The sequence below is a fragment of the Salvelinus sp. IW2-2015 genome, linkage group LG14, assembly GCF_002910315.2.
Source record: "Salvelinus sp. IW2-2015 linkage group LG14, ASM291031v2, whole genome shotgun sequence".
In the NCBI taxonomy this organism is placed as follows: domain Eukaryota; kingdom Metazoa; phylum Chordata; class Actinopteri; order Salmoniformes; family Salmonidae; genus Salvelinus; species Salvelinus sp. IW2-2015.
The window spans coordinates 31,316,081-31,330,394 of record NC_036854.1 but is presented as its reverse complement, the minus strand read 5'-3'; the positions used below and the strand labels follow the sequence as shown (position 1 = coordinate 31,330,394).

Below are 14,314 nucleotides of genomic sequence, written 5' to 3'. Positions count from 1 at the left end.
TACCTTGTCATAACACAACTGATTGGCTCAAATGCATGAAGGAAATAAATTCCACATGTTAACTTTTAAAGAAGGCACACCTGTTAATTGAAATGCATTCCAGGTGACTACCTCATGAAGCTGGTTGAGAGAATGCCAAGAGTGTGCAAAGCTGTCATCAAGGCAAAGGGTGGCTATTTGAAGAATCTCAAATATATTTTGATTTGTTTTACACTTTCTTGCTTACCTAACTCAGCAAAAAAAGAAACGTCCCTTTTTCAGAACCCTGTCTTTCAAAGATCATTCGTAAAAATCCAAATAACTTCACAGATCTTCATTGTAAAAGGTTTAAACACTGCTTCCCATGCTTGTTCAATGAACAAACAATTCATTCACATAAACAATTCATGAACATGCACCTGTGGAACGGTCGTTAAGACACTAACAGCTTACAGACGGTAGGCAATTAAGGTCACAGTTATGAAAACTTAGGACACTAAAGAGGCCTTTCTACTGACTCTGAAAAACACCAAAAGAAAGATGCCCAGGGTCCCTGCTCATCTGCGTGAATGTGCCTTAGGATTGCTGCATGGAGGAATGAGAACTGCAGACGTGGCCTGGGCAGTAAATTGCAATGTCCGTACTGTGAGACGCATAAGACAGCGCTACAGGGAGACAAGACGGACAGCTGATTGTCCTCGCAGTGGCAGACCACGTGTAACAACATCTGCACAGGATCGGTACATCCGAACATCATACCTGCGGGACAGGTACAGGATGGCAACAACAACTGCCCGAGTTACACCAGGAACGCACAATCCCTCCATCAGTGCTCACACTGTCCGCAATAGGCTGAGAGAGGCTGGACTGAGGGCTTGAAGGCCTATTGTAAGGCAGGTCCTCGTCAGACCCACCGGCGCTGGACCAGACAGGACTGGCAAAAAGTGCTCTTCACTGACGAATCGCTGTTTTGTCTCACCAGTGGTGATGGTCGGATTCGCGTTTATCGTTGAAGGAATGAGTGTTACACTGAGGCCTGTACTCTGGAGCGGGATTCATTTGGAGGTGGAGGGTCCGTCATGGTCTGGGGCGGTGTGTCACAGCATCATCGGACTGAGCTTGTTGTCATTGCAGGAAATCTCAACGCTATGCGTTACAGGGAAGACATCCTCCTCCCTCATGTGGTACCCTTCCTGCAGGCTCATCCTGACATGACCCTCCAGCATGACAATGCCACACGTCATACTGCTCGTTCTGTGCGTGATTTCCTGCAGGACAGGAATGTCAGTGTTCTGCCACGGCCAGCGAAGAGCCCGGATCTCAATCCCATTGAGCACGTCTGGGACCTGTTGGATCGGAGGGTGAGGGCTAGGGCCATTCCCCGAAGAAATGTCTGGGAATTTGCAGGTGCCTTGGTGGAAGAGTGGGGTAACGTCTCACAGCAAAAACTGGCAAATCTGGTGCAATCCATGAGGAGGAGATGCATTGCAGTACTTAATGCAGCTGGTGGCCACACCAGATACTGACTGTTACTTTTGATTTTGACACCCCCCCTTTATTCAGGGACACATTATTCCATTTCTGTTAGTCACATGTCTGTGGAAATTGTTTAGTTTATGTCTCAGTTGTTGAATCTTATGTTCATACAAATATTTACACGTTAAGTTTGCTGAAAATAAACATAGTTGACAGTGAGAGGACGTTTCTTTTTTCCCCTGAGTTTACATGATTCCATATGTGTTATTTCATAGTTTTGATGTCTTCACTATTATTCTACAATGTAGAAAATAGTAAAAATAAAGAAAACCCTTGAAAGAGTAGGTGTTCTAAACTTTTGACCGGTTGTGTATTGAGTAACACAGAGGCTGGGTCCCTATAACAGGCCAGACATACAGAGTAACAGAGGCTGGGTCCTATAACAGGCCAGACATACAGAGTAACAGAGGCTGGGTCCCTATAACAGGCCAGACATACAGAGTAACAGAGGCTGGGTCCTATAACAGACTAGACATACAAAGTAACACAGAGGCTGAGAAACAGAGACAACACCACAAAGAGACCAAAATACAGATACACTGCAAGAGAAACACCCAGAGAAACAGACATGTACAAGGAGGGAAGATAAAACAAGTAGAAAGAAAGACAAAGAACACACACAAAGATGGAGAAACAGTCAGACTGCTGCTGTACCTTGAACTTCATGGAGCTGAGTCTGTAGAGGATCTCTCCCAGGTGTTCTCTGATCATGGACCAGGTGATCTTGTTGTCGCTCTGAGCCGTGGTCTCCACTGCGTGCCGCGCCATGTCATAGAAGGCTATTATGTTGGACAGGATGCCAACAGTCTTATAGAAGGGACAGAACCTGCAGGGAGTTTAGAGGGCAGAGAGTTACAGTTGAAGTCTTTCGGTATTTGCCGGAAATATTTGAGTAGGTCAGACAGTGACACTGTGTTACCTGTCATAGGGGGTGTAACCGTTCTGTTGCAGGAAGTCATCCTTGAGGAGCTTGGCCACCTCCAGGGTGATCTTATCAGTTTCGGCCAGCGAGGCCTGTCACCAAGACAACAAGGACAATATTAAGTTCCATCCTCCCTTCAAATTACACAGATCTCAAAACGCTGGGCAACTGGAAATTCATAAGCATTCTCCATGTTTCTTTCATCTACTCAGAGATAAAAGACTTTACAACTAAAGAGAGCACAATGTTATCCCCATAGAAATAAGAATGAATAGAACAATGATGGCATAATGGGTGGACTGGCGGCCATTGGTTATCCCTGCCTTCTCTTTCTTCACCCTGCCCTTCGTTCCCCCTCACCTTGCCGACCAGCTGTACGATCTCAGCCAGGTCCTCCTCCTCTTGCAGAATCTCCTTAGCCTTGGTGCGCAGCGGGACGAACTCAGGGAAGTGCTTGTCGTAGTACTCGTCCAGCGCCCGCGTGTACTTACTGTAGCTGATCAGCCAGTTGACTGACGGGAAGTGCTTCCTCTGGGCCAGCTTCTTATCCAGACCCCAGAACACCTGAGAGAGAGAGAGAGAGAGAGGGAAGGAAAGAGAGGGGGCAGAGAGAGAGAGAGCGAGAGAGCGGGAGAAACGATGGAGGCAGGTAGAGGTAGAGAAAAAGAGGACGAAGATAAGGATTGATAATCCCTAAAGCTGATCTTTATTTCTTTGCTCCATATGTAAGAGTGTGGCCTATCAGAGCCAGATAGAAACAGGCTGTATTCATACCTGCACGATACCCAGGGTAGCCGATGTCACAGGATCAGAGAAGTCACCACCAGGGGGAGACACACTGAAGAAAGGGGGACAGAATAACAGTAACATGTGGTTATAGCGTTAGAAGAAGCACTCCACTTCTGTCTATTCCAGTGTTGCTAGATTGTGTTGGCAGGTTAACTGTACTCACGCCCCCACGATGCTGACGCTGCCCTCTCTCTCTGGGTTTCCCAGACACTTCACCCTGCCAGCACGCTCGTAGAATGATGCCAGACGGGCACCCAGGTAGGCAGGATAACCACTGTCTGTGGACATACACAAAATGTGTTTTCTTTATGACCAGCTGATTTAGACCTAGATCACCCCACTAGCCTTAGAAGTTGTCCTTTTTTTTTTAAAGGTAACTATTTTGTATTTTGGGTGTTACCAGCAGCCACTCACCAGCGGGCATCTCAGCCAGTCGACCAGAGATCTCCCTGAGAGCCTCGGCCCATCGAGAGGTGGAGTCAGCCATCATGCTCACGTTGTAGCCCATGTCCCTGAAGTACTCAGACAGCGTGATCCCTACAGGTACACACAGCAGATAAGTAGGTGATTGGTTAGGGGGTGTGCTCCATGTTGTGTTCTCAGGCCTGCTATTGGCTGGGAGGTGTGCCGTGTTGTGTTCTGGGACCTGTGATGGGTTCTTACCTGTGTAGATAGAGGCCTCTCTGGCAGCCACAGGCATGTTGGAGGTGTTGGCCACCAGCGCTGTTCTCTTCATGATGCTCTCAGTCTTCCCATCCACCTCCATGGTCAGCTATTGGACAGACACACTGTCAATCATCCTTACATCCAATTGGAAACAGGCTAAGGGTAATAGTGATGATCATGATAATCCAATAACATAACACCACCAACCTCGGGGAAATCTCGCAATACTTCTGACATCTCGTTCCCGCGCTCCCCGCAGCCTACGTAGACGATGACGTCACTGTTGGAGTACTTCGACAGGGACTGGGAGATGACAGTTTTACCACAGCCAAAGGCTCCGGGGATGGCTGTGGTTCCTCCCTGGACACACCTGGACACAGAGACAGACAGGTAGACACAAGCAGAACAGACCAGTGGCAGGGAGATGGAAGCAGTGGTTGAGTATATTGGCAGAAACAGTTAAGAAGTAGTAATTGAGTTTCCTTGAAGCAGAATAGCAAAGACAGATAAGAAAGGATATTCTGATAGTGTCCTTGAAGCAGAGATGGAGAACGAGGAAAAGGTGGAGAGGGAGAGTGGTGAGAGAGTTTCCCAGAAGCAGAGATGGAGTAAGGTGACAGAAAAAGAGGGAAAGGTGGAGTAAGAGAGAGGGGACTCACGGGAAGAGGGCGTCCAGTACTCTCTGTCCGGTCAGCAGTGGGTGATTGGCCGGTAACTTCTCTGTGACCGGGCGAATCTGTCGCACTGGCCAGACCTGGACCATGGTGAACTTCTCCTTCATACCCTCAAACTCCAGCTCCAACACCACGTCCTGAAACACACACCAAACCCTTAGTCCAAATACACCAATTTCCACACATGCATTACTATGGATTGAGACTAGGGAGGTGGGACTAACCGAGACGTCATAGTTTCCGGGGGGAGCCACATATGTGACGGTTCCTCTGTTCCTCGGGGGCAGCATGATCTTGTGCTTGATGAGGGAGTTCTCAAACACCATCCCATAGATATCACCCCCTGTGATGTGACTGCCCACCTAAGAAAGAGAGAGCGGTGATGAGGGGTTAATACTGAACAATTCAACGTTTTTGTTGTTCAGTTCAGTATGTGCTTTAAGGCAGGGTTTCCCCAAACTCGGGTCAGGGGGCCCCACGTGGGTGCACGTTTTGGTTTTTGCCCCCCAGTACTACACAGTGGATTCAAATAATCAAAGCTTGATGATGAGTTATTTGAATCAGCTGTGTAGTGCTTGGGCAAAAACCAAAACGTGAACCCAGGTGGGCCCCAGGACTAAGTTTGGGAAACAGTGCTCTAGGGTCACTTCAAACTGTGTATAATGTAGCACACTTAGTAAACCACACAACACTTTTATTAAAACATTGACATAGAGTAGTAGGAGACACCCACCCGTAAGCTCTTGACGGGGGAGAACTCCCATTTCAGGTCTCGGTTGAGGGCTCCGATGTTGACTCCGCGGGGGATGTAGATGCTCTGTGTTAGGTCGTTGATGTCCTTTAGGGGGCGCTGGATACCGTCAAAGATGGAGCCCATGATGCCTGGGCCCAGCTCCACAGACAGAGGCTTTCCTGTCCGCAGCACTGGGTCCCCAACAGACACGCCCGCTGTGACAATGCTCAGGAACACACCATATGTTAATGGATCAAGCCTTGGCAGTCATTTTGATCTCGTTCTCAATGATGAGTGCTTTATTTTTATGTTGCTGTCCAGCGGTTCTGAATTTGCCATGCACCTGATTGTCAACATTTTTCTGTGCAATAGCCTTTTGATTTGAACATTTGAAAAGTGTTGGTGTGTGTACTAGGCTATTTAATTGAATTTATGTTACAGCACTTTGGTTTCACTAATAAATATGTTTAAATGGAACCAAATGATCTGTTTCTGTCTTCAGTCCTTTTTAAATAGGATAGATGGGTTATATGGTCTACAGTATAGGTTTAATGTGATGGTCTGCCTATAACCAGTCTGAGTAGGCTTATAACTCCATTCATATTCTATTCAGAGATTAAAGATATTAATTAAATTGGTAATGAGATACTTTCAGGCTACTTAATGGGATGCATGTCTGTTGAATTTGGAAAAATCCACCTGCACTCGGCCCCCCCAACCTACTCAGCCAATCAGGAGCCGCTACTGCGTTGCAGCCGTGGCATACTGCATATTTTTAACTAAACGGTATGTGCTAAATAGTATGCAGTACACTAGTATGGGTATCTGGACATGGCCCGCGTGTACAGTGGCTTGCGAAAGTATTCACCCCCTTGGCATTTTTCCMATTTTGTTGCTTTACAAGCTGGAATTAAATTTGATTTTGGGGGGGGGTRGTATCATTTGATTTACACAACATGCCTACCACTTTGAAAACGCAAAATATTTTTTATTGTGAAAGAAAAAAGAAATAAGACCAAAAATACAGAAAACTTCAGCATGCATAACTATTCACCCCCTAAAGTCAATAATTTGTAGAGCCAACTTTTGCAGCAATTACAGCTTCAAGTCTCTTGGGGTATGTTTCCATAAGCTTGGCACATCTAGCCACTGGGATTTTTGCCCATTCTTCAAGGCAAACCTGCTCCAGCTCCTTCAAGTTGGATGGGTTCCGCTGGTGTACAGCAATCTTTAAGGTATACCACAGATCCTAAATTGGATTGAGATCTGGGCTTTGACTAGGCCATTCCAAGACATTTAAATGTTTCCCCTTAAACCACTCGAGTGTTGCTTTAGCAGTATGCTTAGGGTCATTGTCCTGCTGGAAGGTGAACCTCTGTCCCAGTCTCAAATCTCTGGAAGACTGAAACAGGTTTTCCTCAAGACTTTCCCTGTATTTAGCACAATCTATCATTCCTTCAATGCAGACCAGTTTCCCAGTTACTGCTGATGAAAAACATCCCCACAGCATGATGCTGCCACCACCATGCTTCACTGTGGGAATGTTGTTCTCAGGGTGATGAGAGGTGTTGGGTTTGCGCCAGACATAGTTTTCCTTGATTGCCAAAAAGCTTAATTTGTGTCTCATCTGACCAGACTACCATCTTCCATATATTTGGGGAGTCTCCCACATGCCTTCTGGCAGATACCAAACGTGTTTGCTTATTTTTTTCTTTAAGCAATGGCTTTTTTTCTGGCCACTCTTCCGTAAAGCCCAGCTCTGTGGAGTGTACAGCTTAAAGCAGACCTATGGACAGATACTCCAACCTCCACTGTGGAGCTTTGCAGCTCCTTCAGAGTTATCTTTGGTCTCTTTGTTGCCTCTCTGATTAATGCCCTCCTTGCCTGGTCCGTGAGTTTTGGTGGGCAGCCCTCTCTTGGCAGGTTTGTTCTGGTGCCATATTCTTTCCATTTTTTAATAATGGATTTAATGGTGCTCTGTGGGATGTTCAAAGTTTCAGYTATTTTTTATAACCCAACCCTGATCTGTACTTCTCCCCAACCTGTTTGGGGAGCTCCTTGGTCCACTTGCTTGGTGGTGTTTCTTGCTTAGTGGTGTTGCAGACTCTGGGGTCTTTCAGAACAGGCGTGTGTGTGATTATATAGATATACACTGAGATCATGTGACACTTAAATAAAGTCCACCTGTGTGCAATCTAACTAATTATGGGACTTCTGAAGGTAATTGGTTGCACCAGATCTTTTTCAGGGGCTTCATAGCAAAAGGGTGAATAGATATGGACGCACCACTTTTCTGTTTTTTACTTTTTAGAAACAAGTAATTTTTTTCATTTCACTTCACCAATTTGGACTATTTTGTGTCAGTCCATTACATGAAATCCAAATAAAAATCTATTTAAATTACAGGTTGTAATGCAACAAAATAGGAAAAACACCAAGGGGGATGAATACTTTTGCAAGGCACTGTATGTACCAGAGAAATATTTTCAGTAATGAAAACATGTGTGATCATGTACAGATACAGTAGGTGTGTACACACACCCCTACCTATCTAAAGGGAGTATATAGAGAGTCAGGTACAGTAAAAATGTAATCCCAAATGACACCCTGCTCCTTTTACAGTAGTGAACTACGTACGGAATAGGGTGCCATTTTGGGACACAGGCACAGTCAAGTGCAGTATAACCCGTTAGGATACATGTCTCTTCGTAGACCTGGATGGTGGCCATGTCTCCCTCCAGCCTGATGATCTCTCCCACCAGCTCACTGTGGCCCACTCTCACCAGCTCATACATGGCCGCTCCCGCCATGGCAGTGGCCGTCACCACTACAGCACAGCCAGGGAACACAGGTCAGAGGTCACACAGCAGGTAAACACCAGACACATGCAAGAGAGACAGATGTGATGTCTAGTCCAAACTTAACCCCCAGATTAGTGTAAGCAATATTGGTGGAAACAGCCTAGCCTACTACAACAGATATAGATGGGGCTCTTCATCAGCTAAAACCTTTGAAGGCTAAACAGAGGTACTGGTGACAGATAAATGTGAGTGATAGTGACCTGGACCGGATACTCCATGGACGTATCCAAACTCGCTCTCCTTCTCCTCATCCCGGATCTTAGGCAGTTTAGACAGGTCCATCCCGACAGGCTAGATCTGCGGGAGAGAAAGAATAATTGAGTGAGTGAATGAGGGCGATAAAGGAAGCTGGAGAGAAAAAAATAAAGAGTCTCACCCAGTTACTTTAATCTGGGAAGAATGGTGCACAGTTGAAGAATGCTTCTGGTTATTTGGAACACGGAACGCCACAGTGCTAGCTCTACTTTTAGAACGGTTACACTCTGTATATACAAGTGGATTGATTTGTGTTTTTATGGTTGACTGCATCCCAGTCCAGACCATAGTGGGTTACAGTCATGGCTGGGACACTATTGACCCAGTCATTAGAAGGTCAATGGGCTTCTCATCCAACTCCCTATACATCCATCTAGTCACGAAACATGACAGTGCCTTCAATTGTGTACATTTACATAGAAAGAACCTAAACGTCCCTTTTGCGTCACAAATGTTAAATAAAATTATATTTGAAACTATATTATATATTACAAACTACAGATTGTCCATGGTGTTGGTCCTTCAGCTGGTTGAAATTTGAGACAAAATATCCACAGGAAAGTATTAAACAAACAGACTTCAAACGCGGGTCTGTGTGTGTGGCAATTAAGGTGTGTCTGCTCATGACCAAAGGGACGTGCACAAGACAGAAGTACCTGCACGCATACTAACAGGCGTTTGCATGGTTTTGAGCATGTGCCAGGTGAAACATTTCTGCTTCAGTACCTGTGCTCTTAAATCAGGTAAACAATACTTTCCCGTGGATTGTCTTAATTTCAGCCTAATGAATCACCAACCGTACAGACAACCGGCAGAGCAACTGCAAATGTAATTTTATTCAACATTCTGGCTTGTAAGGAAAATGTCCAAGATGTTGCAGTGCTTTGTTTGACTGTATACCAATAAATATGACGGCTACTAGGATCGTATTCTGTACAATAACACCAAGTGCATAAATAAGACAAATATTAGTTAAAATATGGAACAATAAATTAAACTGTTCAATACATCTTTTATTTTGGAGCAAGGTAGCTTGTAGCTGACAGCAAAGGTGTCAACTAGAGATGACGTGCAGGGATTTGTAGTCTTGCATGATGTCTACTTTTATGCCAACAACATTTTCAAATCTGAGTGTAAATAAAACAGAATATACTGATGTCACATTGTCCAAGAGAGATTTACAGTTATCAAAACACAGCCCTTATTTGAAGTGTTTCTAAAATCCACAATGGATAAAATGGAGAGAAAAAAAACTATTGGAACCATTTCAGTGTTTGACTGCTAGGTTTTATGACACATCCACCATGACCCTCAATTGGCTGGAAAACCTCAATGCTTCAGGAAGCTTTGTTTCCTCCTCACTATCCACAACTAAAACACACACCAACTTGGTTAGGGAGTGAAAATAACCATGAACCAAATCAAACAGGGAGACAAAATAAAAGGCTTTGTATTCACAACCTTAAAGAGATAAACAGCAGTCTAGCTCTTCCAACATCTCTCATGCCAACTGGAGCATTTGCTCTTCAGTTCTTAAATATGGGCGGGTAGAATTTGTGGAACGTTCCAACAGGAATCTGTTCCTAAAACTTTGTAAATAACAAGATTGCCAACAGACAACGCATACAAAGTTGTATAGTGGCCGAATAAGATAACAAATCAAAATCAAATGTATTTATATAGCCCTTCTTACATCAGCTGATATATCAAAGTGCTGTACAGAAACCCAGCCTAAAACCCCAAACAACAAGCAATGCAGGTGTAGAAGCACGGTGGCTAGGAAAAACTCCCTAGAAATGCCAAAACCTAGGAAGAAACCTAGAGAGGAACCAGGCTATGAGGGGTGGCCAGTCTTCTGGCTGTGCCGGGTGGAGATTATAACAGAACATTGCCAAGATGTTCAAATGTTCATAAATGACCAGCATGGTCAAATAATAGTGATCACAGTGAACAGGTCAGGGTTCCATAGCCGCAGGCAGAACAGTTGAAACTGGAGCAGCAGCACGGCCAAGATACCGAGTAGGGAGTGGGCAATTTCATTAAGTTTTCACTCACCACGTTTTTTCCGAAAAATTTCTCTTGTAGCTTATGGACAAACATTAAGAATAAGCTACGTGGTGAGTTGATGCCTATTCGGCAGCTAGATGAATTGATCATGCACCTTTGTATGTGTTGCTTGTACCTTACAAAGTCCTTGGAACAGATTCCTGTTGGAATGTTCCACAAATTATACCCACCCTTAAAAATCACCTCAACTAACAAGGTGACCGGTGCAACACATCCTGAGGATGATTCCAATCAGTGCTCTTCCACACCTAAATAGAACCAGCCTCAAAATCAAAAACCAAAGCCTGTAAGAATACACACTACTAGAGTAGGACCATAACTAAACCATATGATTACACACAGAAAAATCCCCTACCACACATAGGCTTAAAATTAAGCTTGCTGCAATTGAGAGACTTGCATATATAGCACACTATCATAAACAGTCTGCACCCGAGTTTCCCAAACTAGGTCTTCAGGACCCCAAAGGGTGCACGTTTTGGTTTTTGCCCTAGTAATTTTTTGAATCAGCTGTGTAGTGCTAGGGCAAAAAACTAAATCTGCACCCCTTGGGGTCCTGACGCCAGACTTTGGGAAACATTGGTCTGCACATACAGATCCCAGTCGGTCTGTTATCATGGCAATATCACCCCTTACCCAATCTGCAACCATGATGATATCCCAGAGACTACAGCCCAACATAAAGACGCACGACTTACCAGCATCAAAAGTGAGAAATAGGACACACCTCCCCTCTCCCTCTGTACTTCATCCCTGGTCAATTCTCACTTGGTATGACGCAGTACGCTAACAGAGGGGAGATCCCAGGCAAGCATCACTGTATCTCTGTGCTCTTCTCTACTTCCCACTCTCTTTTACACCTTATGTGAAGGCTATGCTTCTCTCTTTCCCACTGTTTGTATGTTTCTCTCTCAAATGCTGCATAATAGCCTATGCGTCCCTTTCTTTGTTTTTTTCACACACACAATCTGTCGTGACTTAATGTCATCCATACAGGCAGAAAACTGCAGGTGCTCTAACACAGGGGGCTGATGCTTCCTGATACTCCTGCATCTATACTACGGAGATTGAACAACCCCCATCACTCACTCTCTGTATAGACACACAGACACACCATTCCTGCTTCAGTGCCCTTTTGTCCTTACCACCCTTTTGTCCTTACCACAGATAGAGTATTTTCCTCCATGCTAGACGGGTCATCTGTGTAGAAATAGCCCCCCCAACAGGTCTAGTCTGTAGCTGCAGGATACAGACAACAATGGCTCAGGATGACCTCCAGTTCTCACCAGTGGACAGGACAGACTTAGTAAGCATTTATATGCATTCTTCAGATGTAAGACCATCTTCTCTTCATCTCTTGATCTTAACTTGAATGTTCAATTCCCTTTGGATTACGACAGGTTAAAACGTGTCTTGTAAAACAGGCTAAAACACACTGATACAGGAAAAAAATAGACTGATTAATAATTCACCATTCAATCACTTCCATTGTGATTTTGGCATAGAGACTAGGAATATATGCATGAGGCATCACATGACTGTGGCACATGACTGGCTAAGTTATATGGGGCCATTTGAGGAAGTGGAAAATCCTAGTGTGGGGAAAGCTTGGGAAGTCCACTCAGTGTGTGTGTGTCTTGGTGGTTCGTATGCTATGCAAGACACACTGATTCACACACTCAGAGTCCGGTCTATAAAAAGCTAGATGAGTGAACTTGAATCCCTTGACACAAGTGTACTTGTCTGGTCTTATAGCAGCCACCAACAAAGCTCAAATCTCTGGTATGATGCAGGCAGAAGTTTCCCTTTAAAACAGATCTAGGATCAGCTTCATCTCCCTTAAGTCCCAACCTTTAAGGGGAAAAAAGATTAATGCCAGGGGTAGGGGAAGTAGTCAGTGTAAAACCCAGACATGCTTCCAGGTTCTATGGACTCAGCAACATCATGAAATATGGAATCATTTTAAAATCGAGGATACACTCCCATCACTGAGTACTGCAATGTTAACATAAACAATCCATAGTAAGGAATGTCTGTTCTGTGAGGGTAAAGGTAATCAAACACAATGGACCTTTAGCCTAATAAAATTGTTTCCTTAAGCATAATCAGTCTCGTAATGCAACTAGAGCGAGTGTGGGTTCCAAATTGTTGCATAATCCTGCAAACCCAACAGCTCATACTGAACTTCCTGTTTGAGTTTTAAAATGTTACAAAATAGTGCTAATCCACTCAGTCAGTGCATCCCTTGTCACAATGGATTCACATATTTACCAACAACCCCACAGGCTGAGATCCTATGACACAAAGGGCAAGTCTAGGATCAAGTTCTCAGTCCTAATATTGACCCGAAGAGCTGCAACTAAAACTGGTCCTGAATCAACACTTGGGGACAATCATCCTCTTAACTAGCTGTTCTTTTTTAACTATTCTGTTATTTCTTTGTTGTCAAGATAGAATACACAAAGGGTGGATCTCATTCTCAATAGTCCTGAGGCTTCCTTTCCCTTCCTTGTTGCATCTCCTTCCTTTGATACTGCACTAATCTATAGCACTAGACAGGTGAAAGAGAAACACTCGGTGGGATTCCACAATATTGCTTTAACCTATCCTCACTTCTCAGAAAAGTGCATTAGATGAAGAGGGGGAGATGATGGGAACCCACATTAGAATATTGAGATTCACCCAGAGGTCATATCCTATGAGCAGACACTTCTGATGAGAAATTCAACATCCAAGTAAGGATATGGTGGGGCCATGATGCTATTTGCATTGAATTATTCTTCCCTCTCTGCACCATCTCCAGCTCATCCTCCGTCAAACAGAATCATTATCACATGCCAATTTATCACGAGGAACAAACCAACGGAATAAAGACCAGCATGGGAATAATAAGTGATTGTTTGATTTACAATACCACATCTCACATGCAGAGAGTATCTGGATTTGATAACATTTGTAGTACGCCTAATATCTTATCTGCATTGCCCCAAAGATGTATGTCAACATAATCCCCTTGTAAACACCAACGCTCACCCGCTGTAGGTATCGCCGTTCTTTTAGTTATATGACTCGTCTATCCCTGTCCATGTCACAGAAAACAACGCGTTACATTGTAGTTAGTAAAAATATTATACATCGATCAAATGAAACACAAATACATTACCTGCTGAGGCACGACTTCTACGCATTTTTGTGGAATAACACCCGACATTTGAGAAGCTACCCTGCCAGCGATGCAATTTATTTGATTAATCAACCCAATAATGCAAACATGTTTAATTAATATAATAATTGGCTGCAGCTGATACATGTTATTTGTCACTTTGTTCATTCAAATAGGCCTATACTTGAATGAAACACCACGACCAGAAATACATGTAAATGTATTTTCCAATTATTAAATTCATATGATAAACAATATCACACTCGGTTAATTATGCAGTTTCACGGATAGCCATCGTTGGCTACATTGTAGGCGATTTAAAGCGTAGGTCATCTGTCAAAATCGCTTGCTCTGCCATTTTGATGCATTTCAAAAATGACATTGCATTTAATCTGATATGATGACAATACAATGGGATAGCTACCTTCAGAAATGAAACGGTCCACCGTCTTGATCCTCTGCCCAGAGAAGATATGAGTGTCGATCATGCGATAGCAAATGATCAGCTGACTTCATTCACAGCGCTTTGCAAAGCGCAGAAACTCTGTGGCGAGACTCCCACTGTGGCGAGACAACCACTGCAAATGATTCATTCCACTGTGGCTCAATCCCACTGCGTTGTCAAAGACTAAAGAGGGAAAGACAATACTTTCTCTCGATATTCGTATA

At 44.1% G+C, this 14,314-nt stretch overlaps 1 protein-coding gene across 3 annotated transcripts in view; it reads right to left on the bottom strand.

Annotated features, from left to right (window-relative positions):
* Positions 1–14,312, bottom strand: part of atp6v1ab (ATPase H+ transporting V1 subunit Ab) — a 16,922-nt gene extending 2,610 nt beyond the window's left edge. The window contains exons 1-14 of one of the 3 annotated variants that reach the window (XM_024000442.3): positions 14,070–14,312; positions 8,361–8,457; positions 7,998–8,126; positions 5,300–5,514; positions 4,791–4,928; positions 4,552–4,703; positions 4,100–4,262; positions 3,890–3,998; positions 3,641–3,763; positions 3,390–3,504; positions 3,212–3,275; positions 2,798–3,001; positions 2,435–2,529; positions 2,170–2,341 (exon numbers count right to left, since the gene is read on the bottom strand). In XM_024000442.3, the coding sequence (XP_023856210.1) occupies positions 2,170–2,341; positions 2,435–2,529; positions 2,798–3,001; positions 3,212–3,275; positions 3,390–3,504; positions 3,641–3,763; positions 3,890–3,998; positions 4,100–4,262; positions 4,552–4,703; positions 4,791–4,928; positions 5,300–5,514; positions 7,998–8,126; positions 8,361–8,442 (1,761 nt within the window). In that variant the 5' untranslated portion in view covers positions 8,443–8,457; positions 14,070–14,312. Of the gene's footprint in view, positions 1–2,169; positions 2,342–2,434; positions 2,530–2,797; positions 3,002–3,211; positions 3,276–3,389; positions 3,505–3,640; positions 3,764–3,889; positions 3,999–4,099; positions 4,263–4,551; positions 4,704–4,790; positions 4,929–5,299; positions 5,515–7,997; positions 8,127–8,360; positions 8,458–11,644; positions 11,720–13,645; positions 13,705–14,069 lie in introns of those variants that run through there. The other 2 variants (XM_024000444.3, XM_024000443.3) reach the window with 2 other exon arrangements.
* Positions 14,313–14,314: the final 2 nt, after the last annotated feature.